The sequence below is a fragment of the Panthera leo genome, chromosome A3 (assembly GCF_018350215.1).
Source record: "Panthera leo isolate Ple1 chromosome A3, P.leo_Ple1_pat1.1, whole genome shotgun sequence".
NCBI classification, from domain to species: Eukaryota; Metazoa; Chordata; class Mammalia; order Carnivora; family Felidae; genus Panthera; species Panthera leo.
The window spans coordinates 44,999,362-45,018,251 of record NC_056681.1 but is presented as its reverse complement, the minus strand read 5'-3'; the positions used below and the strand labels follow the sequence as shown (position 1 = coordinate 45,018,251).

The 18,890-nt window shown below is 41.5% G+C and overlaps 1 protein-coding gene across 2 annotated transcripts in view; it reads right to left on the bottom strand.

Moving 5' to 3' along the window:
• CFAP61 (cilia and flagella associated protein 61) overlaps nt 1-18,890 on the bottom strand; it is a 280,149-nt gene that overhangs the window by 74,827 nt on the left and 186,432 nt on the right. For both annotated transcript variants that reach the window (XM_042931738.1, XM_042931739.1), the window contains 2 exons: nt 17,273-17,441; nt 8,057-8,231 (listed from right to left, as the gene is read on the bottom strand). In XM_042931738.1, coding sequence (XP_042787672.1) covers nt 8,057-8,231; nt 17,273-17,441 — 344 coding nt within the window. The remainder of the gene's footprint in view (nt 1-8,056; nt 8,232-17,272; nt 17,442-18,890) is intronic.

Here is an 18,890-nt window from a genome sequence, read left to right as displayed (position 1 = left end):
ATGGTATTTGCACAGTTGTGAGTTCTTTCTACGTCATTTCTCACTTTGTAAAGAATTTTTAGAGTCCATTCATGTTTATTGCATGATTCCTGTATACCAGGCACAAAGCCAGGCACTTATAGACACAATCTATAATTACATTCATAATCATGAGTAACAACAGCATAAAGTATAGCCCACCATGTTACCCCTGGTGCCTTGCACAGTATCTTGCCAACAACGGGTGTGACAAAATGTTTCCTGACTGAACATATGGATGAATGTTTGAGGTTATCATACTGTTGATCATATGTTAATTGGGCCTTACTTTTGAGCCTTCTAAAATATTTTTTTGCAGAACAACCTTCCTGTGGCCAGATTTCCTACTACCTATTTCTACTTGGTATTCCCTATAAAGTTGGCACTTCTTTATCCAACCACAGGATAAATTGTATATCTGAGATCTATACGATAGAAACATGTTTCCCTTCACAATGTTAGATCTGGTTATGTAGGTTTCCCCACATAATCCTAAATGTAACCAAAATTGTGTGTGTCTACAACACAATAGTATAAAATAATACTTCTGCCATATTGGTAGGCACTTCAACCCAAGGAAACAGGACTGTTTTATAAGAAAGTTAACCCTTGTATAACTATCATGTTGTGATAGTTGGGTCAATTTTTAGCTGAATCACAGAGGGAAGATGGGGGAAAAGGAAATGGAGAGAGAAAAAAGAGGGGGCAGAGAGACAAAGAACAGAGAGAGCCTTGGAGATACAGATTTTCTTCAATCACTGGATAAGTGACACTTAAGAGACGGAAAATAGGTGAAACAAACTGGCTGCCAGGTGAGGGGAGAGGATGGATGAACTAAGCCATGAATAGTAGTACTGAAAAGGACTTTCCCTAAGGAAAGCATTGGGTCTGACAGCTTTATCCCAGCCAAAATATATAAGATGGGGTAGAAGGGGTTCCATTGGAACAGATCACCCTGACCACTAAACAGAGGGAGTAAGGCAGCCCCAGGTTATGTGGGACCCATGATATATACTCATGTACAACATGCTTTTTTTTTTTAATGTTTATTTATTTTTGGGAGTCAGAGAGACAGTGCAAGCAGGGGAGGGCCAGAGAGAGAGGGAGACACAGAATCTGAAGCAGACTCCAGGCTCCGAGCTGTCAGCACAGAGCCTAACGTGGGACTTGAACCCACAAAGCACGGGATCATTACTTGGGCCGAAGTCGGACGCTTAACCAACTGAGCCACCCAGGTGCCCTTCATGTATGACACACTTTTAATGTCAGACAACTTCAATCAGCCAAAGATTTACCTTTTCTTTTAAAGCAGTTAAGTTTATTTTTTTTGAGAGAGAGGGAGAGAGAGAGAGAGAGCAGGGGAGGGGCACAGAGAGAGGGAGAGAGTATCCCAAGCAGGCTCTGCACCATCAGCACAGAGCCTGACACAGGGCTTGAACTCATGAACTGTGAGATCATGACCTGAGCCGAAAACAGGAGCCAGACGCTTAACCCACTGAGCCACCCAGGATCCCCTAGTCAAAGATTTATTTTAATCAATGTATTTCCACCACTTAGGTACTTTGTAACTCATGGAGTCTTTGCAAATATTTATAAGGACATAACACATCGCAGGGGCTTCCTTCACATAATTGGGATAGCATATACATTCTTTTGACATTTCAATGTACATATGATGCAAATAGAGTGGGAAATCTGAGGATTTCCCCTGGATATCAGTTTTATGCTAAAAAATTCGGCCACTCTACAGCTCAGTTAATCTAAAGATAAGAAACGGCCCGTTTTTGCATTTGATCTGATAGGTGACAGAGGTACCATGGTGGGCTGCCCTCCTCTGAAATGGCAAATGGTAATGGATGATTAGAGCAGTCTGGGTGAATTTTCAATACAGGATAATAGAATATAACCATAGCAGTTTTCATGGAAGGCCAACCTTTGTTGCTCCTTTTAGGGCATAAATTATGCATTACTAAGATTACAGATCTGAAACAGGAAGCAGAACACAAGGAGGGCACCGTTAGAAAGAGGACCGTGTGAAAGCACCCGAAATTAAGGTTGGCAAGAGGAACACTCATTTCCTCACAGCTAACCTGCAGTAACCTTCCAGGTGAACCATGCAAGGGGGCTGCCAAGAGGAGAGAGGGATTTTGGTGTCGACAGCCAGGCTGGGGAGAAAGAGGGAAAGTGAGGTCTCAAATCACCCTCTATAAGCTGTCAATTCTCCACCTCAGATCAAAAAAGCACTAAGACTTGTCATTTAAAATGTCGGCAGATATGGAAAGGTGATCTTTTTGCTTTTTGATACATGCTCTTTGATGATATAAATGAATGCACTAACAACTTTGTGATCACCAAAGTAAGGCAATGACAGTTTAGCATTTCAACTCTCATAATGCACCCAGATTTAGGAGATTCTTCGATTTATCTTAATCAGAGGGGAAAAGATGCCAGTTTTCATCATTCTGAAACTATTATTTATCTCCTCTAGAAGCTAGACATTTTACTAATATTTAAAAGGAACATGGCTTTAGAGAAATTAAATACTTAAGTTGATCTCCCTGTTAAGCTCAAAAAACAAAATATGGTCTTAATTTTCTTAGACACAGATTTGCCCTAAGAGTAAGGGAACAGCCTTTTTAAATAATTTTTTTCAATAGATGCTAAAATAGTATTTTATTCTTTTGAACTGAGTGCTTTAATTTTAATCACCTAGAAGGTATGCATTTCATAGTCATGCTCAATATTCTAAAGATGAAGATTCTCCAGAAAACCATCTTCTGAAATGAAGACAAGGAAGGGATTTCCTGGTTTGGCCTTAAAATCACATCTCAATGTATGCATACAGTCTGTATTAGAAATCAATTCAAGATTTATGCACACAGATATTAATTTGAATTTTTCTTCCTAGTTATTATGGTTAAGGCCAGAGAAAACAAAAACTATATGCTAAATTTTATAATTTATGTATTTTAATTATGTCTATGTATATTTACATATTCCATTGTATTTTAATGAAGAATTATATTTCCTTTTTCCACTTCAAAAGAGACATAGTGTGATTATGTATGACCTCATTCATCCTCAGAACAGCCCCAAGAGATTGTATGTTCTCCAGAAAACAGAGGACAAAGGGGCTAAAGGACCCAGCTCCACATCACACAGCAGGTAGATGTTTCAGCAGAACTCAGACCTCCTGAGTCTGGTTTTGGACTCACACCACTACACTATATTTGCAGATGGATATGTAATAAATTCCTTAAAAAATACTCTAATTGGCATTTAATCTGTGTAATGAACTTTAGCAAATAACTAGATAAATTAAAGAATTTAAAATAGATATCACAGAATATTAGTAAACTATGAAATAAACATTCACTTAAAAACCATATCACATCCATGAATAGATCAGAGACTGTTCTTTTTATTTTTTATACGTCAAAGCCTAAGATTTCCATGACCCAAGCCTGACCTGTCTCATTTTGTTCTGCCAAATTAAAAGGGAAGACTATATTAGATATAACATACCAAAGGCTTTGCTTGGTGATTCATGCACTGGAATTTTAATGTTATACTTTTCCTAACAAACATGCTTTTAATAAGGCAGTAAACTGCATTTAGCCAAAGATGAAAATAATTGATCCATTTCGGGCCATTAAGGCCATTTTATTTATTTATTTTTTTTTTACTTTACTTTCATCTTACTTTTCATTTTCATGGAAAGTACAGAGGTAATAGCAGATGAATTTCAATTAGTTTCAATTAATGCCATAAACCGTTATAATGTATTAGGTTGCCCGGTTCTATCTGAACCCCCCCACCCCACCCCCACCCCCGGGGCAGAACCCTCCAGGTTTTGTTTGCCTTTGAAAGCAGCGTTTGAGCTGGTGATGTCAGCTATTCTCCACGATACTGGAGCAGTTCTGATCATTTAGGATAATTTACATCTATAAACCTATCCAACTCTAGAGCCCAGAAAACAATGTCCTTCATTCTGGGCTAATTCCATCACAGAACAATCATTTCTCCTTTGGCAGCCGAAGCAGGCAGGATAAAACAGAGAATGGGGGCGGGTGTAGGGGGGACAGTGGTGATGCTTTGAGGCTGTATCTGTATGGTTTTAATGGGCAGAAATTCCGGAACTGACTTCCTCCCAGTGGCCATCCATTGCTTCTCATACCCAGCATCCACCTGTCCTTCTAGAACAATTTCCCCACCATCCTCAACAAACAAGCCCTTCCCTCAAGTGCCTGTACTTCAGCTAAGTTAGGCCTGGCATGTCCCAGGATTCCATGTGTGATTGCCGGATGGACATGTGACCCAATCATAGCCACAGAGACACAGGAGATTTTTTTTTCTCAGACTTTTTGTAGGAAGAGCCCCGTCCTCAGCTCTTTCCTGCTAACCCCATCCTGAGCTATTGAGAAAGGGAGAAATTAGCACTGACTATCATGAAAAAAGCTAACTATCATGAAAGATGTCCACATTCTTCCTGGTGTCATTATGGTGACATGAAGAGGAAAAAGGGCTGGCAGGTGGAGTGATAGCAGTAGGTACACAAACGCAGCCCTGCTCATTTTTCATGAAGTGCCAGGCTTCTAGTTTCTAGCTTCAAATATCATCATCCCATAACTGTCTTTGGTATAAGCCAGAAGTGGCTGCACCAGCCCTCACCTGCCACGGCCACCCCCCTCCAACGGGTTATGCAGTCTTCTCCAACCCGGTCTTTCTGGATTGCTTTCTCTCTACTAGATGGGAGGTTCACCTTCCTGAAGTGCTGTTTGGTGCACTGGTTATCCCTTTTCACTAGTTCCCCAACCCCTAAAAAGTCACCAGTTAAACCCAGACATGGCTGGGCCCTGAGGTCCTCCACCTGCCAATCCACTTTCATTTCCCACTGCTGCCCTTCAAGGGTCTGCCCAGTGCAATTCAAGCACCCCCAACCTGTCTGTTTACTTCTCCTGCTCTTCTTTAAGGCTGAGCCCAATCCTCCTTTTCCAAACTTCAGTTTTCAGGGCTCTCATTAAGGACATAGTGCCTGTCTATAAGTGGACCAGCCCCCGGTGTACGTGGATCCCCATTTAAAAAAAAATTTTTTTTAGTTTATTTACTTTTTTTTTTAAGAGACAGAGAGAGAGCAAGAGCAAAGGAGGGGCAGAGAGAGGGGGAGAGGGAGAATCCCAAGCAGGCTCTGCACCATCAGGTTAAAGCCGGATGCACGGCTTGAACTCATGAACCAGGAGATCATGACCAGAGCCAAAACCAAGAATCGAACACTTAACCTACTGAGCTACCCAGCCATCTCTGATTTTTTGTGCAGATGGTGTCCTAGACTGTGCTATCACCAGGGGCTGAGATTACAGCCTTGGGAACCTTCTGTGCATAGCAATAACCCCATCACATGTAGCAGTAGTAACAGCAATGCTAATAGAAGCCTGTATTACCGAATTCTCACTGTGTATGAGACACTATCCTGAGTTGGACATGTAATATTATCTTATTTATCTCATTTAATTCTCACAGCAACCCATGTGAGGAAGATATTATCTGGAATGGGACTAATCAAATTCAAGTCTGAATAGGACTCTAATTGTGGAAAACTACAAAGAGAAAGCTTCCTTCAGGCAGGAGGTTAGCATTTTTCATTCTAACTTTTCTTTCACGAAAAGTCATTGGAAAAGGAGCACCACACAGAGTTGAATTAATCTGGCTGGGCTGGGTTTCTCAGATATCTCTGGAGCCTGGGCCTAGCATCTGAGTGTTATGAGCATCTACTAGAGACATGCCCTAGGAGTGTCATTAGCACGAGACCTGGGAAAATAACCTACGTTTAAGACAATAAGTGAATTTCTACATACTTCTTATCTTGGCAGTTCAATGGACAAAAGCAGGCACTCAGAGGGGTTGTATGCAGTGGCTGATGGGAGACATTCTTAAATCTTGCAAAAGCATTCATTTCCCTTTAAGTGGGCAGCAGAGTAACACCATCTCTGACAACCAGTCAAGTCATCAGAATAGCACAGATGCTCTTCCCCCATCTGGCAACCAAGAGCACAGAAAAAAAAATTCCATCTGAAGGAGGGCATAGTGTATGTTGTTTTTGGGATTTCTAAATTCTCTGCTACAAACATTCAACCTCAAGAACTTGCATTGTCACTTTCAAAGGCCCTTTCTTTGGTCAAAATGCTCCTTACTTCTAACATCCAAAATAGGCAGCTGTTTGAAGTTAAAACACTGCTTTTATAACACGATCGGGCAAAGTCCTAAAATAAAACACACTGGGTATTTTGTATTGAGCCATGGACTCTTGTGCTTTCAGGGAGTGTAAGTTACAATTTGAGGTCAGACTTGACAAAATGGTAATGACCTGTCACAAATTATATGCACAAAAGCAGGTTCTGCAAACTATGGCTCATCACCTATTTTTGTAAATAAAGTTTTATTGTAACACAGCCTTGCCCATTTATTTGTGTTCTGTCTTTCTTGCTGCAATGGCAGAACTGAGTGGATGGGAAAGAGACCATATGGCCTGCAAAGTCAAATATATTTGCTATCTGAACATTTATAGCAAAAGTTTGCTGATGTCCAAATTAAGAATTCCTTAAGTCTATGTAGGTCACAGGGTAGTGATTAAAAAAATGACTAAAATGTTAAAACAGGTTTAAACACATACTGATGCAAAATCTAAAATAATACCAAGTTATGAGGCAAATATGAAAATAGTTTGACATGTTTTAAATCTAGGTCCCTAGTGTATATCTATATATTCCACCTTTGCCCAAAGGTGCCACACCCACTTGGTTTTGTGGGTTACCTTAGCCCAACTTTTAGGTTACATGACATATTTCAGACCCCAGAAAAATACAGAAAGCTTCCAAAAAACACTTGGTGAGACTAGCATACCCTTAATTCCCAAAAATGGACAAGTAAAGCTTATATGAGAAACTGCAGGCCAATCTCACTTATGAATTTAGATCAAATAACCTATAAAAAATTAGCAAATTGAATCCAGCAATGTTTTGAATGTCACTTGATACCTATTTTTTTATTTTTAATGGAGTAAATGTAGTAACTTAACAAAAAGTTAATTAATGCCTAAATCTTCCACCAAAAATCATAAGAAACTCTTTAATTTTAATATATTAACTATAATAATATTATAAATTGTATTTAAATAAGTACACTAAATAAATTATTATATTTAACTTTACATCTTGACCCCCATAGTATAGGCACTTTGTGTTTTTTGATATCCCTGGGCTGCACAGAATATCTGGATTAGTATCCCAGGGTGCCACGGGTGGTTGTATAACCCAACCGAGTCACTGTTTTAGGTAAAAACTGAGGGGCCACCCTTCGTCCTTTCCCAAACTTGACTGCCAGGTCTCCATTAAGGACGAGTAGGTAAGCAGGCCCTGTTCTGGTTGTCTTACTAGTCAAACAATTTCAATTTAATCCAAGCAATAGAGAGGGAGATGTTGGAGAAAACACTTTTGAGTGGCAGACGCATTTGTTCAAATGTTTTACTCTCTCATTTTGATTCAGAAAGTGGCACGCAACTTGAATATGTGTGTTTGTGGGAAGGACTGTGCAGACGACACCAAGAAAGAGAACAATGGATCGGGAAGGGAAGAAAAGAGCCCTTCCAACACAGACCTTTCTTTTTCTTCCTAGGTCTTTTCGGCTTCACAAAAGGAGACATATTTTCCATATAATTGCTAAACATGTTTGCTTATTAAATTATTCTTTAATTAGTTAATGATTTTAGCCATGCTTTGCTCTTCGGATATTCATTTTGTGTAATAAAATAATTATAGATAATTAAACTATCTCAAGCCTTTTTCTTTCCCCCAGCAAACATGCTGGGTATCCAAAAATGACAACAAGTTGTAAATTAATCTGGAAAACAAAGCATGACAGATGAATGATTTGGTTGGAATTAATTAGGCACTAATTATACACTGGAACTAGATGAAGGATGAGACTCATTATAAAAATAAAAAGCAATTCTGAAAAAATGCACAGTTACCAACATCCTTACCTTCTGTGACTATGGGGTTGTTCCTTATCCAACGCAGGGCCTTACAGCAATCTTCTTCATCGTTAAGAGTGAAATGATTGCCAGGAACTTGATCAGTGTATCGCTGCTTCCCGCTGCTCGGAATCTCTCTGTTTGTCAGGTGTTGACTAATATCAGCCCCTGTAGGGCATGGGACCTGAGAGGTATGTTACAGAGAAATGCTTATTTCACTGGTAGTAAGGGAAGCACTGACACAGCAATAAATTAATTAATTAAATTAAATACACATAGAAATGTCCAGTAGAAGTGTGCCTTTTTCAGTCCTGCAATACAATCAGGTTTGAATTTAAAAAATAAAAATAAAACAAAACAGGTGGAATGACCCCTTAGAGACAATTCTCAGAAAGGGTTGCTCTGGTTCTCTGATGCCACATAACAAATTATTCCATACATTCTGTAGATCAGTAATTCAAGCAAGGGCAAGGTGGGCGACAGTTTGTCTCTGTTCTATAATATTGGAGGCCTCAGCTGGGAAGACTTGTAGGCTGCAGGTGACTTCATGGCTGGGGGCTGATTCATCTGGTGATAAACCATCTCACTCCTCCCCTCTCCCCCCACGAAAACATGCCAGGTATTCAAAAATGACAGCAAGTTGTCATTATATGTCCAGCAATTGATGCTGGCTGTGACTGGGATCTTGGCTGGGGTGTTGGCCAAAACATTACATGCAGCCTCTCCATGTGTCTTGGGCTTCCTCACAACAAGGCATCCGGGTTCCAAGGACATGTGTCCTGAGAGAACCAGTATAAAAAGCTCCATGTTCTTTTCCATCCTAGTCTGGGAAATTGGGCAGTGTCTTTTCCACCATGTTCTATTCATGGGGGTCATCATAAAAGCCTGGCCAGGATCAGGCAGAGGAACCCAGGATCCATCTCTTCATGTAGGCGTGGCATGGCCAAGGAAGAACACAGCACAGGGAATGGGATCTGACATAGCCATTTTCGGCAAAAGCAATTTGCACAGAAGCAATTATATCAGGGGTTGAAATCCAAGTGCATAGAGGTGCTAGGCAGAAAAGAAAATGAGGGAAGTGGACTACTATACACTTATGAAAACTATAGAATTATTCTTCACTTTGTCAGAGAAATACTCTTTCTCTCCCTCTCCTTTCACCTCTCTCCCTCCCTCCCTTTCTCTATTTCTCTCTCTCCCTCCCTCCCTCTCTCCCTCTCCTTCTCTCTGTCTCTGTCCGAACACAGAACCCTCCCAGTATAACTTCTGTTCTCTCACTTTTGACACAGACATGAGTGGAAGCAGACACTTTCCTCTAGTATAAGGAAAGCGACAGTGAGAACATAATAAAAGATGACACTTGTCTTCAGTGTCAAGGATACTGTGGCAGACTTGAAGGCCCATGCCCTGGCCAGAGTTTGGCCACAACTCAATTCTATCCAGTTGGTGCCAGAGTAGAGCATGGGTTCAGTGTGGCCAGATCTGATTTCTCAAGAAATGCCAGACACTTTTCTTTTACCTGTGGACTCTTGATTTCTTCAATATTTTGTTTCAAATTAGAATCAAATGCCCTTGTGAAAGCCAAGTACAATAGCACAGTGGCATGAGTTTGCCCAGTGGGCCAGCATTTCACCCCTCTGATTTTTATTTGGCAACCAGGTGAGATTAAGTGGAAGATAATGAGACCGGAATCAGTAGCAAGATTCAAAGGCAATGGAAGGTCTCTGATAGAAGACCTGTACCAGCTGCCTTGCATATTCGTGAGTCAGGGATCGTTATACAGCAATGATGGGCAAAAAGTTCACCTGCAGTAGATGCTAATGTGGGTGCAGAGAAAGTTCTCCCACCCTTGACAAGTGCAGAAAATGCCTTTTATATGGGGTAGGGGTAAATACTGGCTAGTATTTGAATAAATGGGGTTTCACTAAACCTCAGGTAACATTTAGGAAACTTTTTGGTTCTATCCTTCCTCAATATAAATGGTAAATAAGCCTTGTACCTTACTGTGATGCATTTAATTGATTTTCAAACTGAATTAAATTAACTTAATAAACAAACAATTTGTTTTAGTATTTATTTTTGGGGGAGAGTGCAAGTAGGGGAGAGGCAGAGAGAGGGAGACAGAAGATCTGAAGAGGGCTCTGTGCTGACAGGCTGACATCAGCAAGGCCAATGGGGGGCTCGAACTCATGAGCCGCGAGATCATGACCTGAGTTGAAGTCAGACGTTTAACCAACTAAGCCACTCAGGTGTCCCAAAAAACAATCAATTTTTAAAGCTGGATTTACTTTCTCTATAAAGAACCTGCAGTAAAATTATATTTAGTAAAAAAGAACAATTCAGGAAGTAGTGGTCATTACTGCAACTACAATTGTGGAGGTAAACTTTTCTTCTTAGCAATATAGCTTGCTTAGCAAATCACAGCAAATTTTGGCATTTTTATATTCACAGGTAGTATGAAGCAGTCCACAGTCCAATCATCTGGTAAATGATTTACAGTGCATAATATTGAATGCCATGCTCTGTAGGTTAGAAACCTCACCAGAACTCCAATGAGCACTGTCGTATAAAAGAAAATAAAATTTAGGTAACAGTACACCCATTTTAGTACCCCATGCTTTAATGAATCGGGGAAAGTCCTTTGCAGAAAGTGGTAGGGCTAAAGAACAAATTGAGAACTATTCAATTTATAAAGCTTTCAATGAGTTACTATCCCCAAATAGTAAGTTCTTAGATGAAAAAAACAAGGAAGGGAGAGGGGAAAAGAACAAGTTCCAAAATGAAAATCAGCTTACCTACTGTGATTCTAAAATGTAACGGCATTCTGATAACCTGTATTATTCTTGTGTGCACTTACATGTGTGGGATCATTTTTGCACAAGATCAGAAAAATTAAAGGAAAATTAAGGGGATAATGTATTTTTCATATTCACGCAATGGCATTTTCACAAAGTAGGCAAAACCAAAGCTAGGATTTTAAATCCCAAGGCCAATTAATTTGTCCACACAGACTTCAGCAGAGCTTAATAAATGAAAAAAGATCTATGGGAAAAAAAATCCTATTACATCATCAAAGTAAGGGAGAGAGTCAAGTTTAATAGGAGAGCATGGGTGTATTTCACCATCCCCACTGGAATGTTCTGCCATTAACTAAACTGCCACTAGTGACTGGAGAGTACGGACAACTTTTCGATCCTTCTGTCAGATTGAACAGCCCAGCATCGCTGACTGGTGGGAGCCCCTCCTGACGGTATTGTGGAGCCACTTACCAGACCCGATTAGCTTTTCTCCAGATAGTTTTAATGAGAGAAAGAAACTCAATTTGACTCTAACTCTAAACATTAAGTTCTAGAATTTCTGTGTTGTAAGGATTTTTAAAAGCCACCAAGTGCAATTTCTGGATCATATCAGTGAGAGAGGGAGGGCAGGGAGGGGAAAGGGGAGGAAAGAGACAGAGAAAGAGGGAGAGAGAAGAGAGACAAGGGCAATGGTGAAGAACTCAGTCTGGAGCCTGGGTCTAAATCCTGGCGTGTCACTTTGTCGTCGCCTGACCCTAGACAAATCACCTCAGTTTCACTGCACCTTGGCTCCCTCATCCATAAAATGGGGAAGAAAGCAGCATGGACCTTGGAGATTTCCTGCAAGGACTACAGCAGTTAACACACACAGCAGTCCCTCGACCTCCGTCAGGTGTTCCTACCGCCTTATGAGGGCCCCGCCAGGGCATGCTCATGTCTCCTGGGCCGGACATTCCCCCTTGGAGGAGACCCTGACTCTTAGGAGGTTGTTTGGTAGGGTGAATAAGCACTGTATTCCCATCACTTCTGGTGGTCTGTCTTCAATCAGCTTCCTGAGGCCATGACATTCAAGTCTGATCTGTTTTCTGCATGTACATACCCTTCGAGTATTTGAGGACAGCAATCCTGAATCTTCACCTCTGTGGCTCAACATCTGGGGTGACTTCAAGTCTCTGGATGTGGTTCAGCTTGTTTTTTCCTGTCTTAAACGTGACTGCAAGAAGCAAACACTCCAGGGGTACCTCTGTTTTTGTGATGTATTCTTTCACACGATCATGTTCTGCACGTAACAAGCTCATCACCTCTGTATTGTTGTCACGAATTGTGCCCTTTGTCAACATTAATGCTTTTCTTTCTCCAATTAATTCCGCTTTGTTGGATACTGATATTGCTGCTGCTTCTGACAGCTGTTGAATTTGTGTGGCACCTTTTGCTGGTGCGCTTCTAACATTTCATTTTGAAACTTTGGATGTCATTTTGTTTTGGTAGTTCTCTTGTATTTTGAATTTGGTGCAAACACAGAGCCTTGCTCTTGTAACAGCGCAGTTTAAAACCATGGCATTCACTGTTGCGACTGTTGTTTTTCTCAATGCCATTCTGGTTCATCCTTGTTTAAAGCACTGTGGCTATTTCCTTTGTTTCCTTCCCTGTGGTTACACAAATGATGTTTTCTCCGGTCTTATCTTCTCCTGGGTTTGGAAGGCGGATTTACTCGTGCTGTTCAAAAGCATTCATTACATTATTCCTTCTATATGTAAGAGTCAAGACCAAAATATTACCTTTGGTTTTCCCCATTTAAGAGAATTCCTATTTCTCCCTGGCCACCTCTCCCTATTTTCGAACAACTTGGTTCTTGATTAGATTTAGATGAAGTTTCAGTGTTACCTACTTTGCATTTATTCTCAGACTTATAAGCTTTTGAATTGTTTGGTGCTTGCCAATTACCTTTTTAGACTATCATAAAGTTCTAAATTTTCCTTTCTGCCTTAGTTATTCAGAATACACACTAAAGAACACGGAAGATCATTCTTCTGAGGCCTCACAGACAAAACAACAGCTTTTTGCTGTCTTCAAATAGGAGAGATGTGGGTGCACATATACTTACTGAACTGCCATATTTTCTTCAAAATACTGTGTGGCTAGTTTCATGTTTTTATGCCATTTTATCCTAGAAGGGGAATTTTGGGTGCTTGTCTTATTTTTGTTCTTGAGGGGTGGTGGTGGTGGTGGTGGTGGTGGTGATCTGTTGTTTTTCTCTTGAAATGTGTTCATATTTTTCCCCTATCATTGTTGAAGAACTAAAATTGCATCAGAATATAACTAGGTGAGTAAATTTTTCTTTGATTTTGCCTGGAATGGGCTCAACGTGACAATATGGTATTTAGGTAAGGAAAATTCTCTGCTAGCATGTCTCTGTTGTATCTATTCCATTCATCACAGCCTCTTCTTTGGAAAAACCAGTGATCTATATGTTGCCTCCGTGTTGATCACACCTTCTCGTGTCTTGAGCCAAATGTATCCTTTACCCTTTGCCCTTTGCCCTCTGCCCTCCAGGGGAGCTTTGCGCTTTGTTTTCAGCATCAAACATTGTTCAGTAGCAGTTCTCTCTCTTGACAGGGATTGGATTTCAATCCTTTCTTACCCATCTTCCTTTTCATCTAATTCTGTAGCCTACTCAGCTCAGCTTTTGCTCTTCTGATGGCTTCAGCTCCCATTTCAGAGTCTGGCTGATCAAACTGTACTGAAGATGATGAATAGTTTTCTGCAGTGTGTGTGTGCATGCATGCATGTGTGTGCGTGTGTGTGTGTGACTCCTGGAATATTGTCAAGAGTATGTTCTTTCTCTGATTTTTCCAGATGTTGTTCCCTTTCCCTTACCCTATGTTATCCTTTTGTTTCAGGTGCCTTTTGCTAAGCAACAAACTCACACCAAAACTAAGTGGTTCAAACAACCACCATTTTATTACTTTTCATGATTTCATGGGCCAGAAATTTGGGTAGGGTTTGGCTGGGAAATTCCTTTATTCCATGTGTTAGCAACAGAAGTCACTTGGTGATATTTAGCTGGTGGAGCATCCAAGATGGCTTCACTCATATGTCTGGTGCTTTGTCAGGGATGGCTGGAAGGCTGGGTTCATCCGAAACTGCCAACTGGAGAACCCAGGTGTGGCATGTCCAATCACAGTGTGAGTATCTGGACTTATTTGGCCTTTCGGGGCTCCAGGAGCCACTGTTCTCACAAACAAGGAGACACTGCCTGGCCCCTGACCCAGCCCCAGAAGTCACACCACATCACTTCCCTTGTATTGTATCTGTCAAGACAGTCACAAGTCTGCCCAGGTTCAAGGGGAGGAAATGCAGACCCCATCTCTTGGCATGTTATTTTCCCCTTTAATCATCCCCAAGCACAGTGAGGTCTCTTCATGATAACTGCTCATCTATGACATTGGGGAGGTCTTACGTCCGAAGAGGCAAAGTGGTGTCTGTAGCTCTTTTCAGCTGTTTATAGCAGGCTCTCACCTGCAGCTGCACCGTACTAGATGCCAGGCTCTTATTTACCCCATCAAGGATGTAATTAGCCTCTGTGAAGACCACATCATGTTGCTGACCACATCAAGCTCAGTATAACTAACATCCCCAACTTACTCTCTCACCTGGTGGGATGTTCTTGCCCCACCTGCTGGCTTCTAGTGAGAATCACCCCTTTAAGAGTCCCTGCAAGTGGACACATTTTTACTCTTTCTCTTGTTGAGAAGACCCAAAACCAGGCATGGGGAGGTGGTCTCTCCATGGCTCTCCATGCGCCATGGAGAGTTGCCCAGGACCTCAGTTGTAAGCTATCCCAGAACTTGTCAATGGGCACCAGCATGTGCCAATCAAAAGAACCCAATCTATAGATAGGGTGGGGAAGGGAGTTAGTTAGAGGGTACTGAATATGATTCGTCTTCCAAAATGGAAAGGTCATAGATAATGTCAGGAGTTGACAGATCAAAGATAAAACTTCTATAAACACATTATTTGGAGTTCTGGGGGTAATCACCGAGGAACTAACAACAGAAATGCCTCAAAGTGGTTATCCCTAGAGAGAGAGGACTTGGAAGGAGAGACCAGCCTGCCTCACACGCAGTCCCAAGGCACAATTTAATCTTTTACCCTGTGCATGGATTTTATGATGAAAAATTAAATGATAAGTATTTGGATATCAAAAATATTGCATAATATTTTAGAATGACACATGCCACTTAAAGTTCTATTTAGAGGTTCAAGTTTGTAATGATATTTTATAACAGTTATCTTCTTGCTTTGGAGTTAAGCTTTATTTTCATCATTTCAATTTATTTCTAAATCACAAAATTGGGACAAAACAACAAGAGAGTTAAAGAGAAGGAAACAGGAAAATAAAAAAGAACTGGAAGCCCTCCACAGTGAATTCAGCAGCCTTTTTTTGTATCACTCTATGTACCTTTAATTTTTATGTCCTTCTGGAAAAATTAAATCGGAACTCCCTTTATCACTTCTTCATTTCATTTTTCCCATTGTAAAAAGGGCAAGAGCTTAACGTGCCACAGACTAAAGCTGTAGGGGCAGCTGGACACACATGGGCAGAAGCCCGAGTCTCTGGACAGCTGGCCGGGTCTTCCACTCACATTTTCCAAAGTCCACGGTCCCAGGCAGCAGCTGGAACTCGGTGGGGCAGGTGAGGGGGGCAGGCAAGTTGAGGGGTGCATGATGTTTTCTTCTGATTTAATGTTTAAAAAGAGGAATACTTAAGTATCAAAATAAAGTATTCCTCCAGTTTGTGTTTATCCTTTAGCCAGAAAAAAAAAAATCCTTTTCTACACTGTGAGAACTGGATGTCTTTAGTAGCAGCAGTAGTAGTGGTGGTCATAGGAGGAGGAGGAGCAGGATGAAAAGAATAAAAGCAATTACTCAGAGGATGATCCATATTCAGTGTGGCCTGCTCACTAGCAGCACCAGCCTCACCCTGAAGCTTGTTAAAACTGCAGCATATCAGCAGCCCCCATCCCCTGATCAGAAACTGCATTTTAATGAGATGCACAGGGGCTGTGTGTGCACATTATGGTTTAAGAAGTGCTACTCTAAGGTACAGATTAGAGATTCTAGGTCAAGAAACTTCAAGTCCTGGTTCTCAGCCTTAGCTTAGAACCATCTAGAGCTTTAAAAAATGCTGATCGCTGGGCTCCACCCCAGAATAATTAAAGCACAGCTTCTGGGGGTGGGGTCTAGGCATGGGTATATTTCAAGTGTCCCAGGTGACATCAATGTGTGGCCAAGGCTTGGAACATTGAGTGATGCTGGGAGTTGCTCAGCTGTCTGTCCCCCACCATGTGCTGCCTCCTCCTGGCTGGGCTCTATAAAGAAAACCTACACATAGTTCCCCTTGTCAAATCCACAATCATTCACAAAATGTCCTAAGACAGTACCAGATAAAACATGGCAGTGCCTGGGGTGGGGGTGGATTACTCCATACTTGTCAGAAACAAACCCACCGTGGGAAGGCTTATCCAGGTTCCTGGGAGAAAATGTAATTAAAAGATCCCATCTGTGAGGGCACTTGTGTGGCTCAGTTGGTTAAGCATCCGACTTTGGCTCAGGTCATGATCTCGTGGTTTGTGGGTTCGAGCCCTGCGCCAGACTCGCTGCTGTCAATGCAGAGCCCACTTCAGATCCTCTGTCCCCCTCTCTGCCCCTCCCCTGCTTGTGCTCCCTCAAAAATAATTTTAAAAAACATTAAAAAAAAGACACCATCTTTGAGTTACAAAGTAAATTGCTTTTCATTAAAGAAATGTCCTATTTTTGTGAACTACATCAAATGCTAATGCTTGTTGCAAAGAATGAATATTAAAATTTGCTTCCCTAAGACATTGAACAGCTTCAGTTGTATCCAGCAATGCTTTCCTCAAATGTGGTTTGAGAATTTAATCCAAATGGAAAGCACGGTCACTGGGTAGTCAATCAGTCACATTTCCTAGTTTTATAACTGAGAGACAAAATAAAATAAGGGTTGACAGAAGGTGCGCATGTTTCAAATACTTTTGCATGAGCCCGTCACCACCGCCAAATGTTAGCCTCTTGAGGCATAAATTAATTTACCACAAATGCATGCCGGGTTGTGTCTGGATTCTGCTCTGGTGAGCAGTAAGTGTTAGACTTTTGGACAACAGCTTAAAGAATGACATTTCTCCTACTTGCTGTGATTTTTACCCTTGAGCAGAATGTTTTTCTTGGAATGGATTTCCAGGAGGGGTTTCGGACACAATTCTGGTCATGTGTGCAGGCCTTGTGGGCACCTTTATGAATAGAGTGGCAGCTGTCCTGGTAGGAAGGCATGCTCTTAACCCCTAGAACGTGTGCCCCAGTAAACGCATTAACCATCAATCACTAAGATCTCCGTGTGCGGCCTCACCTGGTACTGCTGTCCGGTGCAGAGGATGAGGTGGTCATAGAGCACGATTTCCTCTTTGGAAACTACCACATGCTTGGCTACTCGGTCTATGGCCGTCATTCTACCAACCACCACATTGACCCAGGAGCACAGTGACATCAACGCATAATCTTTATCATTAAAACAGTGGCTGCAAAGAGAGAGGCTCCGTCAGTGACATTTGAGCAGCTGACAGTGGGCATTAATTAGACATCTGGTGAGCTGGTTCAAGTCCCCTCGTGGGCCAAGTCTGTGCTCTTGATGTGACTTTACTAGGACCGTGGCTAGATACTGGATTTTTCATTATGAGACAGTCACAAACTGACATCTTCCCATTAAAGCTAAATCGTTCCAGCTGGCATAGGCCAGTCCACAACAGGGAGGGTGACTGTGTGTGTGTGCGAGTGCCTCTGTGAAATCATTAACGTACACTCTTTCTTCTGCTTCTATTTCATGGTGGGTGTAAACTTACTTTAGCTGTTGAGTTATCATATTGACCACAGACTCAAAGGGAAAGAGGAAGAAGAAAGTGACATTGTGGAGGATTCCCAAAGGCAGGGGTCAAGGTCCTGAATATTGAGACCCCTTCATATTTGCTAATGTTTACAGTAAATGACTCATTCTTAAAATTAGTGTATGGATTCAGGCCAAAACAACTACACATTTTATTTAGAGAAGATGTCAATTAGGGAGTTAGGTTTGCAGTGAGTACAGTCCCTGGAGACTTTTGGGATTTGCTCTATAGGGCAAAGGTGATTTACGGGGAACTAGTAGTTCTGCAAACAGTGGGTCCAAGGTGGACAGGTTTTCTTTTCTAGTTTGAGCACTCCAGTGTGAGAAAAGTGGAGTTTTGGTAGATTTGGGTTTAAAGAGTTCTCTGAGGATGGTTTCCAGAATTTTCTGAAAGCTCTGACCTCATGCACGTGACCTTTTAATGATTCTGTTCTGAAGACCCAGAGTGTAGGGTGGCAGAACAGTACGTGTTTCATTCAAAAAAAATTTTTTTTTTAATGTTTATTTTTGAGAGAGATAGAGACCAAGTATAAGTGAGGGAGGGGCAGAGAGAGAGGGAGACACAGAGTCCAAAGCAGGCTCCAGGCTCCACACCGTCAGCACAGAGCCCAATGCGGGGCTCGAACTCACAAACCATGAGATCATGACCTGAGCCGAAACCATATGCTCAACAGACTGAGCCACCCAGGCACCCCAGTACGTGTTTCACTTAAATCAAGGCTTAACTGAGTCATGGTGTGTGTCCCAGTGCGACTGGACCCTGGGGACTCTGCATGACCTTTCAATAGTTCAGTTTCTTCACCTCTGAGCAGGAGGTGACTGGCTTATTCATTGTACAGGACAAACCTGAGAAGGTAAAAGATGCTGTTTTGTCAGTTGCGATGTGTACATGAAGGGTATTATTCTAAATAATATTAATGATGCATAATCCTGTTTACCCTGCTTGGACGCCAACGGGATTGTGAAGTGGTAACGGGAGAACATTTTTTCTTTTTGATCCATACATGAGTCTGCTCTCACCACACAAAAGGAATTCTCATAATGGATGTGCATTAGACCCTGTTACAAGGGCCTGTGAAAGAGAAGG